The 13,412-nt window shown below is 50.4% G+C and overlaps 6 protein-coding genes across 6 annotated transcripts; 3 read left to right on the top strand and 3 right to left on the bottom strand.

Annotated features, from left to right (window-relative positions):
• Nucleotides 1-1,695: 1,695 nt before the first annotated feature.
• Nucleotides 1,696-2,115, top strand: BCR38DRAFT_406827 (choline dehydrogenase; the record flags this gene model as incomplete). Its single annotated transcript, XM_040858092.1, has 1 exon — nt 1,696-2,115. One exon carries the CDS (start codon nt 1,696-1,698, stop codon nt 2,113-2,115), a length of 420 nt encoding a protein of 139 aa, XP_040719237.1.
• A 662-nt stretch (nt 2,116-2,777) lies between these two features.
• BCR38DRAFT_482424 (NmrA-like family protein) lies at nt 2,778-3,797 on the top strand (the record flags this gene model as incomplete). The annotated part of the gene is made up of 2 exons (XM_040863504.1): nt 2,778-3,394; nt 3,446-3,797. 2 exons carry the CDS (start codon nt 2,778-2,780, stop codon nt 3,795-3,797), a joined length of 969 nt encoding a protein of 322 aa, XP_040719236.1.
• Nucleotides 3,798-5,664: 1,867 nt separating this feature from the next.
• BCR38DRAFT_482423 (uncharacterized protein) lies at nt 5,665-6,222 on the bottom strand (the record flags this gene model as incomplete). The annotated part of the gene is made up of 1 exon (XM_040863503.1): nt 5,665-6,222. The coding sequence occupies one exon, from the start codon at nt 6,220-6,222 to the stop codon at nt 5,665-5,667; it is 558 nt and encodes a 185-aa protein (XP_040719235.1).
• Nucleotides 6,223-9,057: 2,835 nt separating this feature from the next.
• BCR38DRAFT_335925 (flavo protein) lies at nt 9,058-9,861 on the bottom strand (the record flags this gene model as incomplete). Its single annotated transcript, XM_040855420.1, has 2 exons — nt 9,058-9,300; nt 9,370-9,861. The coding sequence occupies 2 exons, from the start codon at nt 9,859-9,861 to the stop codon at nt 9,058-9,060; spliced, it is 735 nt and encodes a 244-aa protein (XP_040719234.1).
• Nucleotides 9,862-10,653: 792 nt separating this feature from the next.
• BCR38DRAFT_335347 (thioredoxin-like protein) lies at nt 10,654-11,143 on the top strand (the record flags this gene model as incomplete). Its single annotated transcript, XM_040855378.1, has 2 exons — nt 10,654-10,888; nt 10,974-11,143. 2 exons carry the CDS (start codon nt 10,654-10,656, stop codon nt 11,141-11,143), a joined length of 405 nt encoding a protein of 134 aa, XP_040719233.1.
• Nucleotides 11,144-11,388: 245 nt separating this feature from the next.
• BCR38DRAFT_482420 (nucleophile aminohydrolase) lies at nt 11,389-13,400 on the bottom strand (the record flags this gene model as incomplete). The annotated part of the gene is made up of 4 exons (XM_040863502.1): nt 11,389-12,690; nt 12,753-13,102; nt 13,166-13,184; nt 13,236-13,400. The coding sequence occupies 4 exons, from the start codon at nt 13,398-13,400 to the stop codon at nt 11,389-11,391; spliced, it is 1,836 nt and encodes a 611-aa protein (XP_040719232.1).
• Between the last annotated feature and the right edge of the window lie 12 nt (nt 13,401-13,412).

Below are 13,412 nucleotides of genomic sequence, written 5' to 3'. Positions count from 1 at the left end.
GAGCGCATGGGCTACGTGTCAGCGGTGGGCAGTGAGGCACGGGATGGAGTTCGCTCCTGACAAGAGTGAGCTAATGCATTTTACTAGGGCCCGAGAGCCCTTGCCGCAAAGTATTCGCCTTGGGGACGCCACAGTGTCGCCGGTAGTCTCAGCGAGGTTCCTAGGAGTCTGGTTCGACCGCAAACTGACGTGGCACGCCCATGTTGAGCGTGTTAAAACAAAAATGGCAACTCAAAAGCTATCCCTGACAAAGCTAGTCAATATGTCGTGGGGCTGCGATCTTATACGGGCGAGGCTGTTATATACGGTGGTTATCCGTAGCGCGATCGCCTTCGGGGCGACTGCGTGGCATACTATAAGTGAGGAACCGGCAGGGCCAGCTAAGAGCCTGATGGGGATACAGAACGAGTGCCTCCGGGTAGTCTGTGGCGCCCACAAAGCGACGCCGGTTCGCCACCTGGAAGCAGAAGCAGCAATCCCGCCACTAGACCTCTATCTTAGTGCCCGGGCTGCTAAGTTTGAAGAACGGCTACGACTTAGCGGGAAGAGAAATCTGCTTCGCAGCGCGAGCGCTAAAGCGTCACATATACTCCGGCAGGATAGGCCGGCGAAGAGGAAGCAGGCGTCGCAGCTACTCCGACCGGCAGGGTACACTATGGAGAAGGAGGCCCGGGGCTCCGAGTGGATGAGTGAGGAAAAGGAGGTCCCGGCTGCCCTCCTCGACCACTGGAGGAAGAGATGGCTCACCGGAGCAGAGCATCACGATCGCCAGCGACGCGCTATCGCTGAGGAACCGGAGGGCCCTTCGATGCAGATACCGAAAGGGGGCAAGTATTTCGGCCTGAACCGACTGGAGGCGTCTACGCTGTGCCAGATCAGGACGGAAAAAATAGGACTAGCAGCCTTCTTATTCAAGACAGGGGCTTTTGGCGTGTACTCGCCGCTATGCCGCTGTGGCGATGCCCCTGAGACGGCAGAGCACGTAATCCTCTTTTGCGGGCTGTTGGAAGGACCGAGGGAACGATTACGGGCCGCTATCGCACCACGACCACTATACTCTCGCAGAGACCTCGCAACGGCAACAGGAGAACCAGTAGTTAGTGGGACTATTGTAAGATGGCTGCTAGGGACGGGTCGGACAGCTTCAAGGCCCAGATAGCATCGATCTTCTCAGGGGGGACTTTGTTGGTAGGTTGAGAACCAACGTAGTATGGTAGTGAACGCAACGCAGTCGCCAATAGGGCGAACCGACGACGCAGCGTATGTATTTAGTCCAGCCATTAGGGCACGGTTTGACATACGGGAGTACTAGTAGAGGTACCGGGGGCTTCGAGCCTACGGCGTATTTAATAATAATAATAATAATATTTTTGTACTCCATTGGAAGCGCATGGAGTGTCGACCTGGAAGAGATGAGCGACGGCACCTCTACAGCCGTCTGAGTAATACTATAGTACTCTCCCCGCCCATATTTGGTTGAGCGTGGTGGAAGTACAGCAGCGACATTCAGAGTGCGGTTAGACAAGCGACCACGATCTCTGGATTGGAAGCATTCCAGCCCTGTTTCAAGGGTATTTCCCGGGCTACACGTTTACGGCTGAGGCGGAAAAGAATGCGTGGAATTGGTTGATTCTCAAGGCTAGAGGACGTAACCAGGCTGGTGCGGTCAACTTGACGTCTTCGGATCCAAGGGATATGCCTAAGATTACATTCAATAGTTTCTACGAGGGAGCTAGTAGTCGCGAGGACGCCTACAATGATCTCCAGGCTATATACGAGGGCGTGGAATTCGGAATTAAGGCTTTTGAGAAGATGACCCCGCTTGATGGGAATATCACGCGCGTGTGGCCGCCTGAGGAGGTCAGCTCCGAGGAGGATCTGAAGCAGTGGATCCAGGATGAAGCCTGGGGGCATCACGCGAGTTGCTCGTGTCAGATTGGGGCTGATGATGATCCCATGGCGGTGCTGGATGGACAGTTCCGAGTTCGAGGGGTGGACGGGTTGAGGGTAGTAGATGCTTCGGTTTTCCCTAAGCTGCCCGGCACCTTCCCGGCGTTGCCGCTATATATGGTTTCTGAGAAGGCGGCGGATGATAATCTGCATGATATAAAGTAAGCGATCATTGCGTCAGGGGAGATTCACCTTCTCAAATTTAAGGATGGTTGGTGTAGACACCGGTTTGCTTTGTTGTAGTTATATATAGACCCACATGTTACGGGCATCGATAGTATTTATCAATGTTTGTCAGACTCCCTGAAAGTCCCGATGAGCCCAATAAACCCTCTTTAAGAATTTCTCTGCCGGTATTATACTACTAGATTCAAAGTCATCTGTTAGACAGAATGAAGGAAACACGCCCGCAGCTGTAGTTTGGGGTTAGGGCTAGGGTTACGATTAGGTTAAATATTGGCGAGGAAAGTTGTCTCGTTCAACGTTATGATATTGAAGTAATGAATCCGAACTGAACAGGTAAGGGGACATTGCATTTTGAGTTCAGCCCTACATGATCGAAAACGGTTTCAGAATTTGCGATGTATAAAAATGAAAATGAATGAGCCTTCCAACAAATTCCGGTCTTAAGATTTACCCCGCATGGCGACATCGTAGCCTCATCGCCCGCTCCACTTGTTCATCTCACTCCTAAAACTCCAAGTGCTATTTTGTGAAGTGCGTATATAATAGATACGACCAAACTAAACTCACTCGATCTAGATCTAAATTTCACCATATTCACTTCACCTAATAGCTAACCTACGCTCGCACAAATTCCTGTTACCATGGCCTCCCAACTCCCTTCTAAAATCCTCATCATCGGCTCCACCGGCGTCATCGGAAAATACATCACCGCCGCCATCCTCTCTGCCAAGGGAGCCTCCATCCCCTCTCTCTCCTCCGTGTCAATCCTAACCTCCGCTTCCACCGTATCCAACCCCGACAAGGAATCCCTCCTCTCCACCTGGAAATCCAAGGGTCTCTCCGTCATCACAGGCGACATCCACAACGCCGACGATGTTGGCAAAGCCTACACCGGCATTGACACCGTAGTCTCGTGCCTGGGGCGCGGCGGACTTCTCGAGCAGATCGATCTGCTCAAATGGGCCGAGGAGAGCGACAGCGTCAAGTGGTTCTTCCCGAGCGAGTACGGCACCGATATTGAGTATGATGAGAGCAGCAATGATGAGAAGCCGCATCAGAATAAGCTCAAGGTGCGCAAGTATATCCGTGAGAATCTGAAGAAGGTCAAGGTTACCTACGTGGTTACCGGGCCGTATCTGGAGATGTATCTCTTCAAAAAGCCAGGGCTGGATGTCGCGGGCGGGTTTGATGCCGGGAAGAAGGATGCGGTGCTTGTGGGAGATGGGGAGGGCAAGATTGGGGTTACTACTATGCCTGAGTGTGTTGCTCCGCTCCTTTTTTAGCTGATTAATTATTGACGAGTATGCAGTGTTGGCAAGTTGGTGGCTGCTGCTCTTGCGCATCCCGAGGCATCGCAGGACAAGATCCTCAAGGTACAGTCTTTCGTTACGACTCCCAAGGAGATCTTGGCCGAGTTCCAGAAGCAGACGGGCGTGCAGTTCAAGGTGGATTACACGCCCATTGACAAATTGGAGGAGGCGGAGCAGAAGTTGTGGGCTGAGGGGAATCCCGCTGCGGCCTTGTTGACGCTGAGGCGGATTTGGGCGAGTGGGAAGACGTTGTATGAGAAGACGGATAATGAGGTCATCGGACTGAAGCCGGAGGATATGGAAACGCTTGACTTCGTTGTGAAGAAGGCGATCAACGGCGAGGGGTGGTAAGAGTTCGACGAGTTGAAGTACTGTGAAGTCACGCGAAAGTCCGCTCATTTGAGAGGAAGGTGGCAATACGTTTTTGCAGGCTTGAATGATGTTCGACTTCATTTATGCAGCGAGCCCCGTACACATAATATGTGATATAATAGAGATATCCTGTAGGGAATCGTGCGTGACGTCCTGAAGGGGAAATAATGTTTTGTCCCTGCAAAATGGAATTCAGTGGGCAGAGAGCTACGTGTGTTGCTTCTGTTAAGTCTGTAAATAAGACCTTTGCGCTATTAGTCGGCTTTGCCTCGAGATTGACACTTAAGCCAACATAGCTCATGGTGCGTTGTTCCATGTCTCGTGCCCTGTCAACATACGACATCTTCATACCATATCCAGGACTCATCTTCTCCAAGAACTTTCAAAGCAGCCAGCCCTCTTCCAAGATTATTCCCTCCCAAGCTGACTTGATTATCCTGACCTTTGCCGCGTTCCGCCGGTCCTCACCGGCCCTGTCCCAACCGTTCTTTATGTCACCCTGACACTGACTCCTCTTGCTACCTGCCTTGCTGGCTAAGCCTGTTACCGATTTCTTTGCACTCGTTCACTTTTGCGTACACGTAATAATGTTTGCGGCACTTGAAAATCCCTTCATTGGGCTCGTGCTCATGTTGTCAACCAGACTGATTTTGTTCTTCCCATATCGCAACAGATAGAGTTTAATGGAGTGGACGTCTCGGCAGGTTAATCATCACCCCATCTACTACGGTCAATTCCGACAGACAGCCAGCGTATTCTTCGCGTTTGCATGGTGCTCGCACTAATGGTACTTACCTCACACTTTCCGTGTCTGGATCGTGGTTTTATTGCGACGAAAGTTCGAACTCTCGAGCATTATGTTAGCGTCCATTAACGGAAGAACAGGAATGATATTTGGCGAACATGGTATGACTTCCCTGTTTTCGTCCGAGCTCACATCAAGGAACTAGAAACAAATAAGTTCCTGGGATAACAGCATTGTGGGCCTCTTTTCCTGCGAGGTTCGTCTATCGTCTCTCCAGGTGACCGTTGCAGACTACCTCGCTTGGAATTGAAGAACTTCCCATATTGCTGTAGTGCGAGGATGTTAGAGAGTGAGTAACTAGAGCAAGTTTTGACAAAAGCGGCGAGGCATGAAGTGGGGCACACTGGTATAGGGTGCTGAGAGTCATATTTGGGAACAGCTAATTTATGTCAGACTCCGTAGCTATAAAGACGTACTTTTTGGTTGAGAATAAATTACTGTGCGAAGCATCTTTGAATTTATTTGACTGTCCAGAGAAACCCCAAAGTACGTAAGTATTCTGATAACCAACTCCTGTGACGAAATTAACAAACTTCAGAAAGCATCACACACACCATTGCTGGATTATGCTATCTACATCTTTACAAGGATGGCACTGGAAGAAAGTGCCCTTGAACATAGATGATGATGAAAGCCGTTGATTTCTAATGATCTTGTGAAGTGTGTACTGTAGAACACAATAGGCGCAGCTGTGCTGTGTTTGTCTTCGGAGCCTTTGAGCTCGTCTTAAATTCGAATTTATTCTGAGCTGGGGTTAAGCTCAATCAGGGTCACTCGAGGATATCGGCCAATGATTCTTATCTCAGTTGTCTGTAAACTCAAGACAACAACAGCTTCTTGTGGTGCAGAAACATCGTTAGAGCTCAGATAGGCGGAGCTATCATACGAAGCCAAAGGTAGGCGTAGCCAGCCTTGACCAGGTTGTGTCTCCAATTTATATAATAATGTATTGGAGTATCCGATGACCGGAATACGAGCCCTTCCCACTTTTGTAGGATGATGATGGTGAAGTACTCGCCGAGCAACCTTTCAGTGTTGCTTTCAGATGATCTTCTTCGTCGGATTGTTGCATTCATCGCAAAGCACCTTGACCTTGACCATGCGGAAAGATGATCCAGCCTTGTCGCACTTCTCGCAGACCTTGCTCATCAGGAGCTGCCGCATTCCTCGATAGGTCAAGATACCGAAGAGCTTCTTCATAATGATGAGGTAGTGTCCCTGTGCGCGCTCCATGATGCCTCGGGCAGTCTCTCGAACATATGCAAACTCAGGCAGCAGTCTGACCATAGTCGAAGCCGCTTTGTTAATGCGCAGCAGTCGGGTCAGCGTGCGAGGGGTGCTTTGCTCGAGGACTGTCATGACGATTTCATTCGGCAAAATCGCTAGCCTACCCAGGCCGGCGACGGGGTCCTGTGAGCTCTTGTGATCGGGGGAGCTGGTGACGGGCTGGATAGGACGCATCGCGGCCACATACATTTGGGCTCTTTCCATAGCCTCGCCATGATCTCGTCGGGGGCGGCCATAGTGGCGCCCACGCATCGACTGTGTAAACAGTCTAGCGCGCGCCCTTTCCTCTTCTGCCGAGACGAAGCGACGCATTTTCTTGTTTAAATTTTCAGAATGTGAACCTGGTGGTGTGTCCTGATTCTCAACCTAAACAAGTATGGTTGAGGTGGAATGGTTTCTGTAGAGTATGCGAGATGAGGGGATGCTATGTCTGTGGCCCGCAGAGCCGGCGTTTAAGTGGCTAGTGTGACCGACGACTGATGCAGAGGCAGGTGGCACCAGAAACCATAGATGCTGCAGGCCATAGTTGCCTTGTTGCCTGAATTTGTAGTGTAAGTTTTCAAGGTTCGCAAGTCGCACACCACTTGAGCACTAGTGGAACTGAGTCTCGAGGTGTTCACTGCATTTTGCCGCTCATAGAATTTACCAGTGACATGGTCCGGAATTCCCTATCCCAGCCTGCTGAGCAGGCCCTTGCCTGTGATTTAGAAATCAAATATTCACGCGTTTCCAAAGGGAGTCTTCCGGAAGCGATATTTTTTCAAAGTTTGCCATTTCCTGTTCGCAGACTTAACAAGTTGTGGATATCTTCTATCCCGTCTAACACTGACGAATGTGAATAAAAAGAAAACAGGCCCCCTCTCATTTGACATTCATCCATATGTGACCACTGAACTAAATTGGGAATATTGAGCAGCTGTAAGAGCCTAAAAGAACATTATTCAAAAATATTCAAGTGATCCCGCTAATTTCAAGATGACTAGGCTACAATTATCAAACTCAGATTATGTTAGTTACTCCGAATCTTCCAGGAAAGAAATATTCATCAATGGTCCTCGCCATAACCTTAGCTTCGAGGTCCTATCCTAGAACCTGATTATCCAAGGTGTAGTTGGCTCTTACTAGAGAATTACTGTCCATTATGCTATTAACTGATAATCATTATCGCACTATTATATTAGATAAAAGAACTGGTATCTGGATGTAGCTCGTGAAAGATTCATCCATACGTTTGGCTATATAATTCCCGCACATATCTAGCTATTATGAGAGTATAATCCCTTCAGGACAGTATTATAGAAACTTCATAAAATTATCATTAATAGTAGCTTTAAACTAAACTTCAATACTGAGATACAAGGATAACCCAGTTCTAGTAGTTACAAATCATCTAGGTTAGGTGGGGAAATTTAGTTCAACTTTGGTATTGACCCTTAACTCCATGACAAGACTTCAATGGTCTAAATGCTTCTCGTGAAAGCTTTCTGAATGTTTCTGTTTGTTAGAGCGTTTTGTTTGGAAACACTCTGGTAGGATCATGACTGTGATCAGGAGTATCTACAAATGAATCCAAGACACAGATAAGCATTAATATAACCACTTGTGGCAATGGCTTTGTGCATCATAGATGTTAGAGATAACCCAGATGATATCGCATATAGCTGGACTGGACAAGGAATTGTATTCCATCGGGCGAGAACACAAATATACGTAATAAAAGGGTCGCGAAACTGGTCTGTTCTATGGACATGAAGATAGCCATATTCGAACTAAGGTTCTATATACGCCGACATTTCTGATATATAGCCCTCTTGATACCTACGTGTAAGACTTGTGTTAGTCCAGAACCTAAGGGTATATGAAACGGGCCGATAAGTCTGACCAAGCTACCCGGTTTCCAATTGACAGGAGATGAGAGTTGACAGGAAGCTGAACCTCAAAGCAAACAGCCTGTTCTATAATAACCCAGTGCCTTCCTATCTTGGCTAGACAATAAACACTTTTGTCAAAATAGCCAATGTTTTCCTACAAGTGAACATAATGCTCTGCTGCAGGTTAAAACCTTTGTTACATTTTGCCTTTAGAAGTTTGATGTTTGGAGCTCCAATGACCAAGCTTACGATTTCCACCTTTCATCCTTCTCTTAACTTCCCACCTTGTCTGCAAGTAGTCATGCTGTATATTGTATCTTCCATCTTCATCAGTTCATTCCAGCGTGGCGGCGCAGCAACATCAGCAGGTGGAGCCTTCGGATCAACTGCAGATACTCCAGCAGACACAGGTGCAGACGAAGCGTCGCGTTAGATCACTGAACCATCCCTTCCCATTGGTAGTTTCTAGTACACCCGCGGCCGACGCAATACCTGTCAACGGGTCCAAGAGTATGGATGCCGTCACTATCGTGCAGCTGATGAATTGCTTCAAGGAAGCGCACATGCTGCAAATCAAGTCCTCCCATTAGCGACCCAACCCGATTAAACCTGAGAAGGTAGGCTCGCCAAGGCAATCGATGAGTATACCGGCCATAAATCTCTACCGAGATTCATGAGGTATAAAAGGACACGGGGGAAGGCATCACTGAGCACATGATTAAAAACATGCGTCGTAGAAGAACGACTAACTGGATGAAGTGGCATCCTATAGCGAATCGGATACGGAAGTATAGGAATCGGAATCGACAAAGAAAGGTGATCTGTATATCCAAAGTAAACGAGAGAAGTGGCTTAGAGCACCTTGGAACATGAGGGTCAAGGATTTCTAGATTTGCGAGTTTGCTCTAGGACGTGGATATTGCAGAATCTTTTCGGGACTTTCTATTTGTGTGGTGAGATATATTTCGGGCGAAGAGGGGGGAGGATCGACCTTGATATGAGACATAACACAAACTTACGTGCTATCTCATAAGTCACGTCGTGCCTGTTAAGAAAGGCGATGTGGATGCCCGTCAGGTCCAGAACATAGATAGTCTCTTAAAATACGGACGCAAACCAAGATCCCAAGGAACAAACAATCTTTATACCATAGAAAACATAATGATTAGGAAGAATGTCACGCTACTTTCTAGGTTATCATGTTTTCCCGAATGAAGATAGGCCCCACTCGCCATTATAAGCGCCTTGTAGGTTAATGTATCCCGATATGTATCGTTTAAGTCAAACCCAATCTCTCCTCAATCACAGAAACAATCTCCTTCCATTCCATCATAGCGCCATCTCCAACATCCCCACAGGCCAGAGTTTTCTGCTGTGGACGCAGCACCTCGAACCAACCCTCGCCCTTGCCATTCTTGCCAATACCCCACTCCTCATCCAGTACTCTGATCTGCTTGGCGGTGACCGGATGGCGCCACATAGCTGTGTTCATCGCCGGAGCGACAATTATGCGTTTCGTCTTCCTGCCATTCCCCCCAACCTCTCCATCCTGGCCCGCCTTCTCGTTATTCGCAGCAGTCCGACCAACGTCGGAATCCAGCTCTCCTCGTGCATCCCAGGCCCGTACTACGCTCGTCAGGATACCATCTGCCATACCGCCAACGATCTTGGCCATGGTGTTGGCGCTCAGCGGAGCAATGACGAGAAGGTCGGCCCAGCGCCGAAGCTCGATATGCAGAATGGCATTGCCGCGCTTCCAGGGTTCTTTCCACTCGTCCTCATCGATGTAGACACCGTCTACGTTGGACATTCGATGCAGAGTTGAGATGGTAGGCTGCTCTGCGGACTGGCCGGCCAGGAACCGGGATGCTGATGGGGTGAGGAGGACGCGGATGCTGAGGTTGGGGTGTGAGGAGAGGGCCTGAATGATGAGGGGTAGCTTGATGGTGGCCACTGAGCCCGAGGAGGCGAGGAGAAGGTGGGTGCGGGAGTCATGGAGGGAACGGGTGATGGAGGCAATGGATGAGGAGTTTGAACGGATGTGATGGTCGTCGTGGGCCGACGACACGGCTTGCAACATTATGTCCAGCTCAAATGTAGTGATGCTTAGGGTGATCTCAACTTTGAAATTATTTGAGCTTGTATACTCAAGTGCAAAGATGCCGACTCTGGAAAATCTCAGACAGAGCGATTCAGTTGAAGGACGACACAGATTGTACCCAAGGGAAACCACTCGTGCAGAGGGCGGGGTTTTTGATTGCCAACATCCCAATCGGATCTTCTCGAAGTCGATTTAGTCAGCAGATTGGTGGCCTCACAAATCAGATTTACTGGCTTGCAAGAAGTAGAAAACTTACGATGGAATGGCCTTCATAGGAAAGTGAGACGACCTCATGGTCTCTTCAAATTCCCATTCCATAAAGAGTAATGAGGGGGTGTGAAGTTGAACGGCATTTATCGCTGGCCGAGGTGTTGCAAGCAAGCGATTACCGACATACCTCCGCAACAAACTGGAGTGAAGTTGAAATATGCGTGCGGGGCACACCGGATGGGCCCATAGAGACTTCCCAATGATATCTATTGGCTGCAAGGTCCCTGTGGCAATAAGTGTCAGCTCAACGCCACATTTACACTATTTACATCATCGGCTACATCCGACCTTTGCCGATCAAAAATCACGAGCTTCATCGCATCACTCACCAACTGCCGTTCGCGACGAACAGGTTTTGCCCTATATACCAGATCAAGATGTGGTCGCGACCTTTCCTTTCAGCCGTGAGTATCCTTACGACACCGATTATCGGAGACGATATCTGATCCGAAGACATGACAGGGCTTCCGGCAAGCTGCGCGTCCCGTGGCGCGACAGGCCATGCGACCCGCGCCCTTCCTCTCGTCCTTCCAGTCGCGTCTCCTCTCCGACAACACCAAGCAGGCTATCGAGAAGGCCGTTGGTTCCGCGCCTGTGGTCCTGTTCATGAAGGGCACCCCCGAGACACCGCAGTGTGGGTTCTCGCGCGCAAGCATCCAGATTCTCGGACTCCAAGGCGTCGACCCGAACAAGTTTGCGGCGTTCAATGTATTGGAGGATGACGAGTTGAGATCAGGTTAGACCGCCCCACTAGAGAGAACCTGGAAACAAGTGGTACAGGCGCAATTGAGGTCCTAGACAGCTGACACTGAGCTTTGCAGGCATCAAGGAGTTTTCCGACTGGCCGACGATCCCTCAACTATACCTCGACAAGGAGTTTGTGGGAGGCTGTGACATCCTTGTTTCCATGCACCAAGACGGCTCGCTTGCAAAAATGCTGGAAGAAAAGGGAGTGCTGGCTCCCATGGAAGGCTCAGACGCTGGAAATTAGAAACTGGATTATTGGTAGAGGGCAAAAAGGCTGTATGAACTTGAATGACTGTACACTACAAGAGCATCATTATGGAAAAATATATATTAATGCAAGTGCTTTCCGTCAAGTCATACAATTAGGCGGGCCAATATGCTCAGCACCGACCATGGAGGGGTTGCTGGAAGAGGGGAGGGTTCAATAAGTTCCCCCTGGCGGTCTAAATATCCAAGTGGAGTTGCTATTGTTGCCTCGGCTGCCTATATCTACTCTGGATAGGCCGCTCCATCTCCCCTCATGTCACTCCCAGCAGACCAAACCCCCGTCTTCTCAACCGCATCAACACTCCACCGAATAATCTGCCCCCTACCAAACAGCCCTCTTTGAATCCCCGTCATGACCTCAACATCATGCCCTAACTTCCTCAGCCCCTCCACGGTCTCCTCGCTGATCCCATCCTCAACATACACCGTACGATCCAACGACTTCCCTGTCTCCGGCATGCCCGCCCCAATACACACCCTCGGTGCATCCAGCGCCTGCTGCGGGTTCAGTCCGCCCACAATCTGTCCCAGCAGCACCTGCACATGTCCCTGCGGCTGCATGAACCCGCCCATGACGCCGTACACCGAGTGCAACGACCCATCATGCAAGTTCGTCACTGCAGCGGGGATAATGGTATGGTATGGCCGTTTCCTGGGCGCAATGACATTGGGGTGTGCCTTGTCGAGGCTAAAATTCGCGCCCCGGTTCTGCAACGTGAAGCCGCACCCCTTAGGGATGATGCACGTCCCGAAGCCACCGTAGTTGCTGTTGATGAAGGAGATTGCGTTGCCTTCCGAGTCCGACACAGCAAAGTAGACGGTGTCGCTGCTTTGCAGCGCGGGTGAGCCGTGGTGCACAATATTGCTGGCTTTGGAGGCGTCGAAGAGCTTCGATCGCTCCGAAAGGTACTCCTTGGAGATCATAGACGCCGTGGGGACTTTTTCCACGTTCGGGTCAGTGACCCACCAGCTGGCGTCCGCGAAGGCGATGCGTAGCGCTTCGACAATGACGTGGAGATAGGGCGCCGTGTTGAAGTCCTCTGCCTTGAAAGTGGGGATCTTCCCCGCAAGTTCCAGCTCCTGGATTATGCCCAGGGCCATGAGCGCCACAATGCCCTGCCCGTTGGGAGGGTGTTCCCAGAGTTCGACGCCGAGGTCCAGGTCGGGGTTGGAACCACCGAGGACGTTATTCTTCAGCGCTTCGGCGATGCCTTGGCCGCGGAATTTGAGCGAGATGGCGTCGACAGGCTCGCTGCCCATTTCTAGGTGGTGGGCCAGATCTTCGAGGTCTAGATGGCCTCCGAGACTCTGAACGACTTTGACCAGCTCTTCAGCAATACGGCCGGTGTAGAAACCTGTCTTCCCCTCGGTGGCCAGGGTGCGAAAAGTTTGGGCAAGCGTGGGGTTCTTCATGATCTCGCCTGGCCGCGGGGCTCTCACGCCATCAGGCGCATTAGGGTCGTCCTTGAGCATCTCTCGGAAATTGGGCGAAGCATGACGGATAGTCTGCTCTGCCGCGTTCCACTATGCGAAGTCAGTCAGCACGCTCAATTACTTTCCTTTCACCTTTAAATAGTATAGCTCACATAATGCCCAATGAGCTCTGAGACCGGGAACCCCTGCTCGCTCAGCTCGATAGCCGGCGCTAGGATCTGTTCCATGTTTACCTTGCCGCTGCCGAAGCGCTCGACAGCGTCACACCAACCCGCCGCGGCGCCGGGGACCGTGACCGCGTGCACGCTGCTCATGGGGATTTTGCCGTACTCTCCATCCTTGATCCCAAGGGAGTGGCGGATCGTCTCCGGGGTGAACTTGTGGCCTGAACGGCCGGAGCCATTCATGGCCGAGATCTTCTGCGTCTTGGCGTCGTAGAAAAGGCAGAAGACGTCACCGCCGATGCCGGTAGAGCCCGGCTCGGTGATGTTGAGGCCAGCAGCTGTGTCTCGTTTTTAGTCGTTCATTGTCAAGTGAGAGATTTTGGTGCTCATGGCCCACCTACCGACAGCTATTGCGGCATCCTTCAACTTGTTCAGCATACATCATGACTCTCGGGGTCAAAGGGGACTTACAGCGCAGTTCCCGCCTGCTTGCAAAACCTTGAGACCACATTTGGCCGCCAGAGGCTGTGTGCACGACACAATACCCTTGGTGTTATGCACAACGCTCCTTCGACTCGGGAATTTAACAAACGCTTTCGCGTTGGGCGGAAAAACCGACGGCGTCGTGAGAGGCATCTTTATTTGAGA

The sequence above is a fragment of the Pseudomassariella vexata genome (assembly GCF_002105095.1).
Source record: "Pseudomassariella vexata strain CBS 129021 chromosome Unknown BCR38scaffold_3, whole genome shotgun sequence".
Classification (NCBI taxonomy): Eukaryota; Fungi; Ascomycota; class Sordariomycetes; order Amphisphaeriales; family Pseudomassariaceae; genus Pseudomassariella; species Pseudomassariella vexata.
The sequence above is the reverse complement of the archived record's forward strand: the minus strand, read 5'-3'. Positions and strand labels throughout refer to the sequence as shown.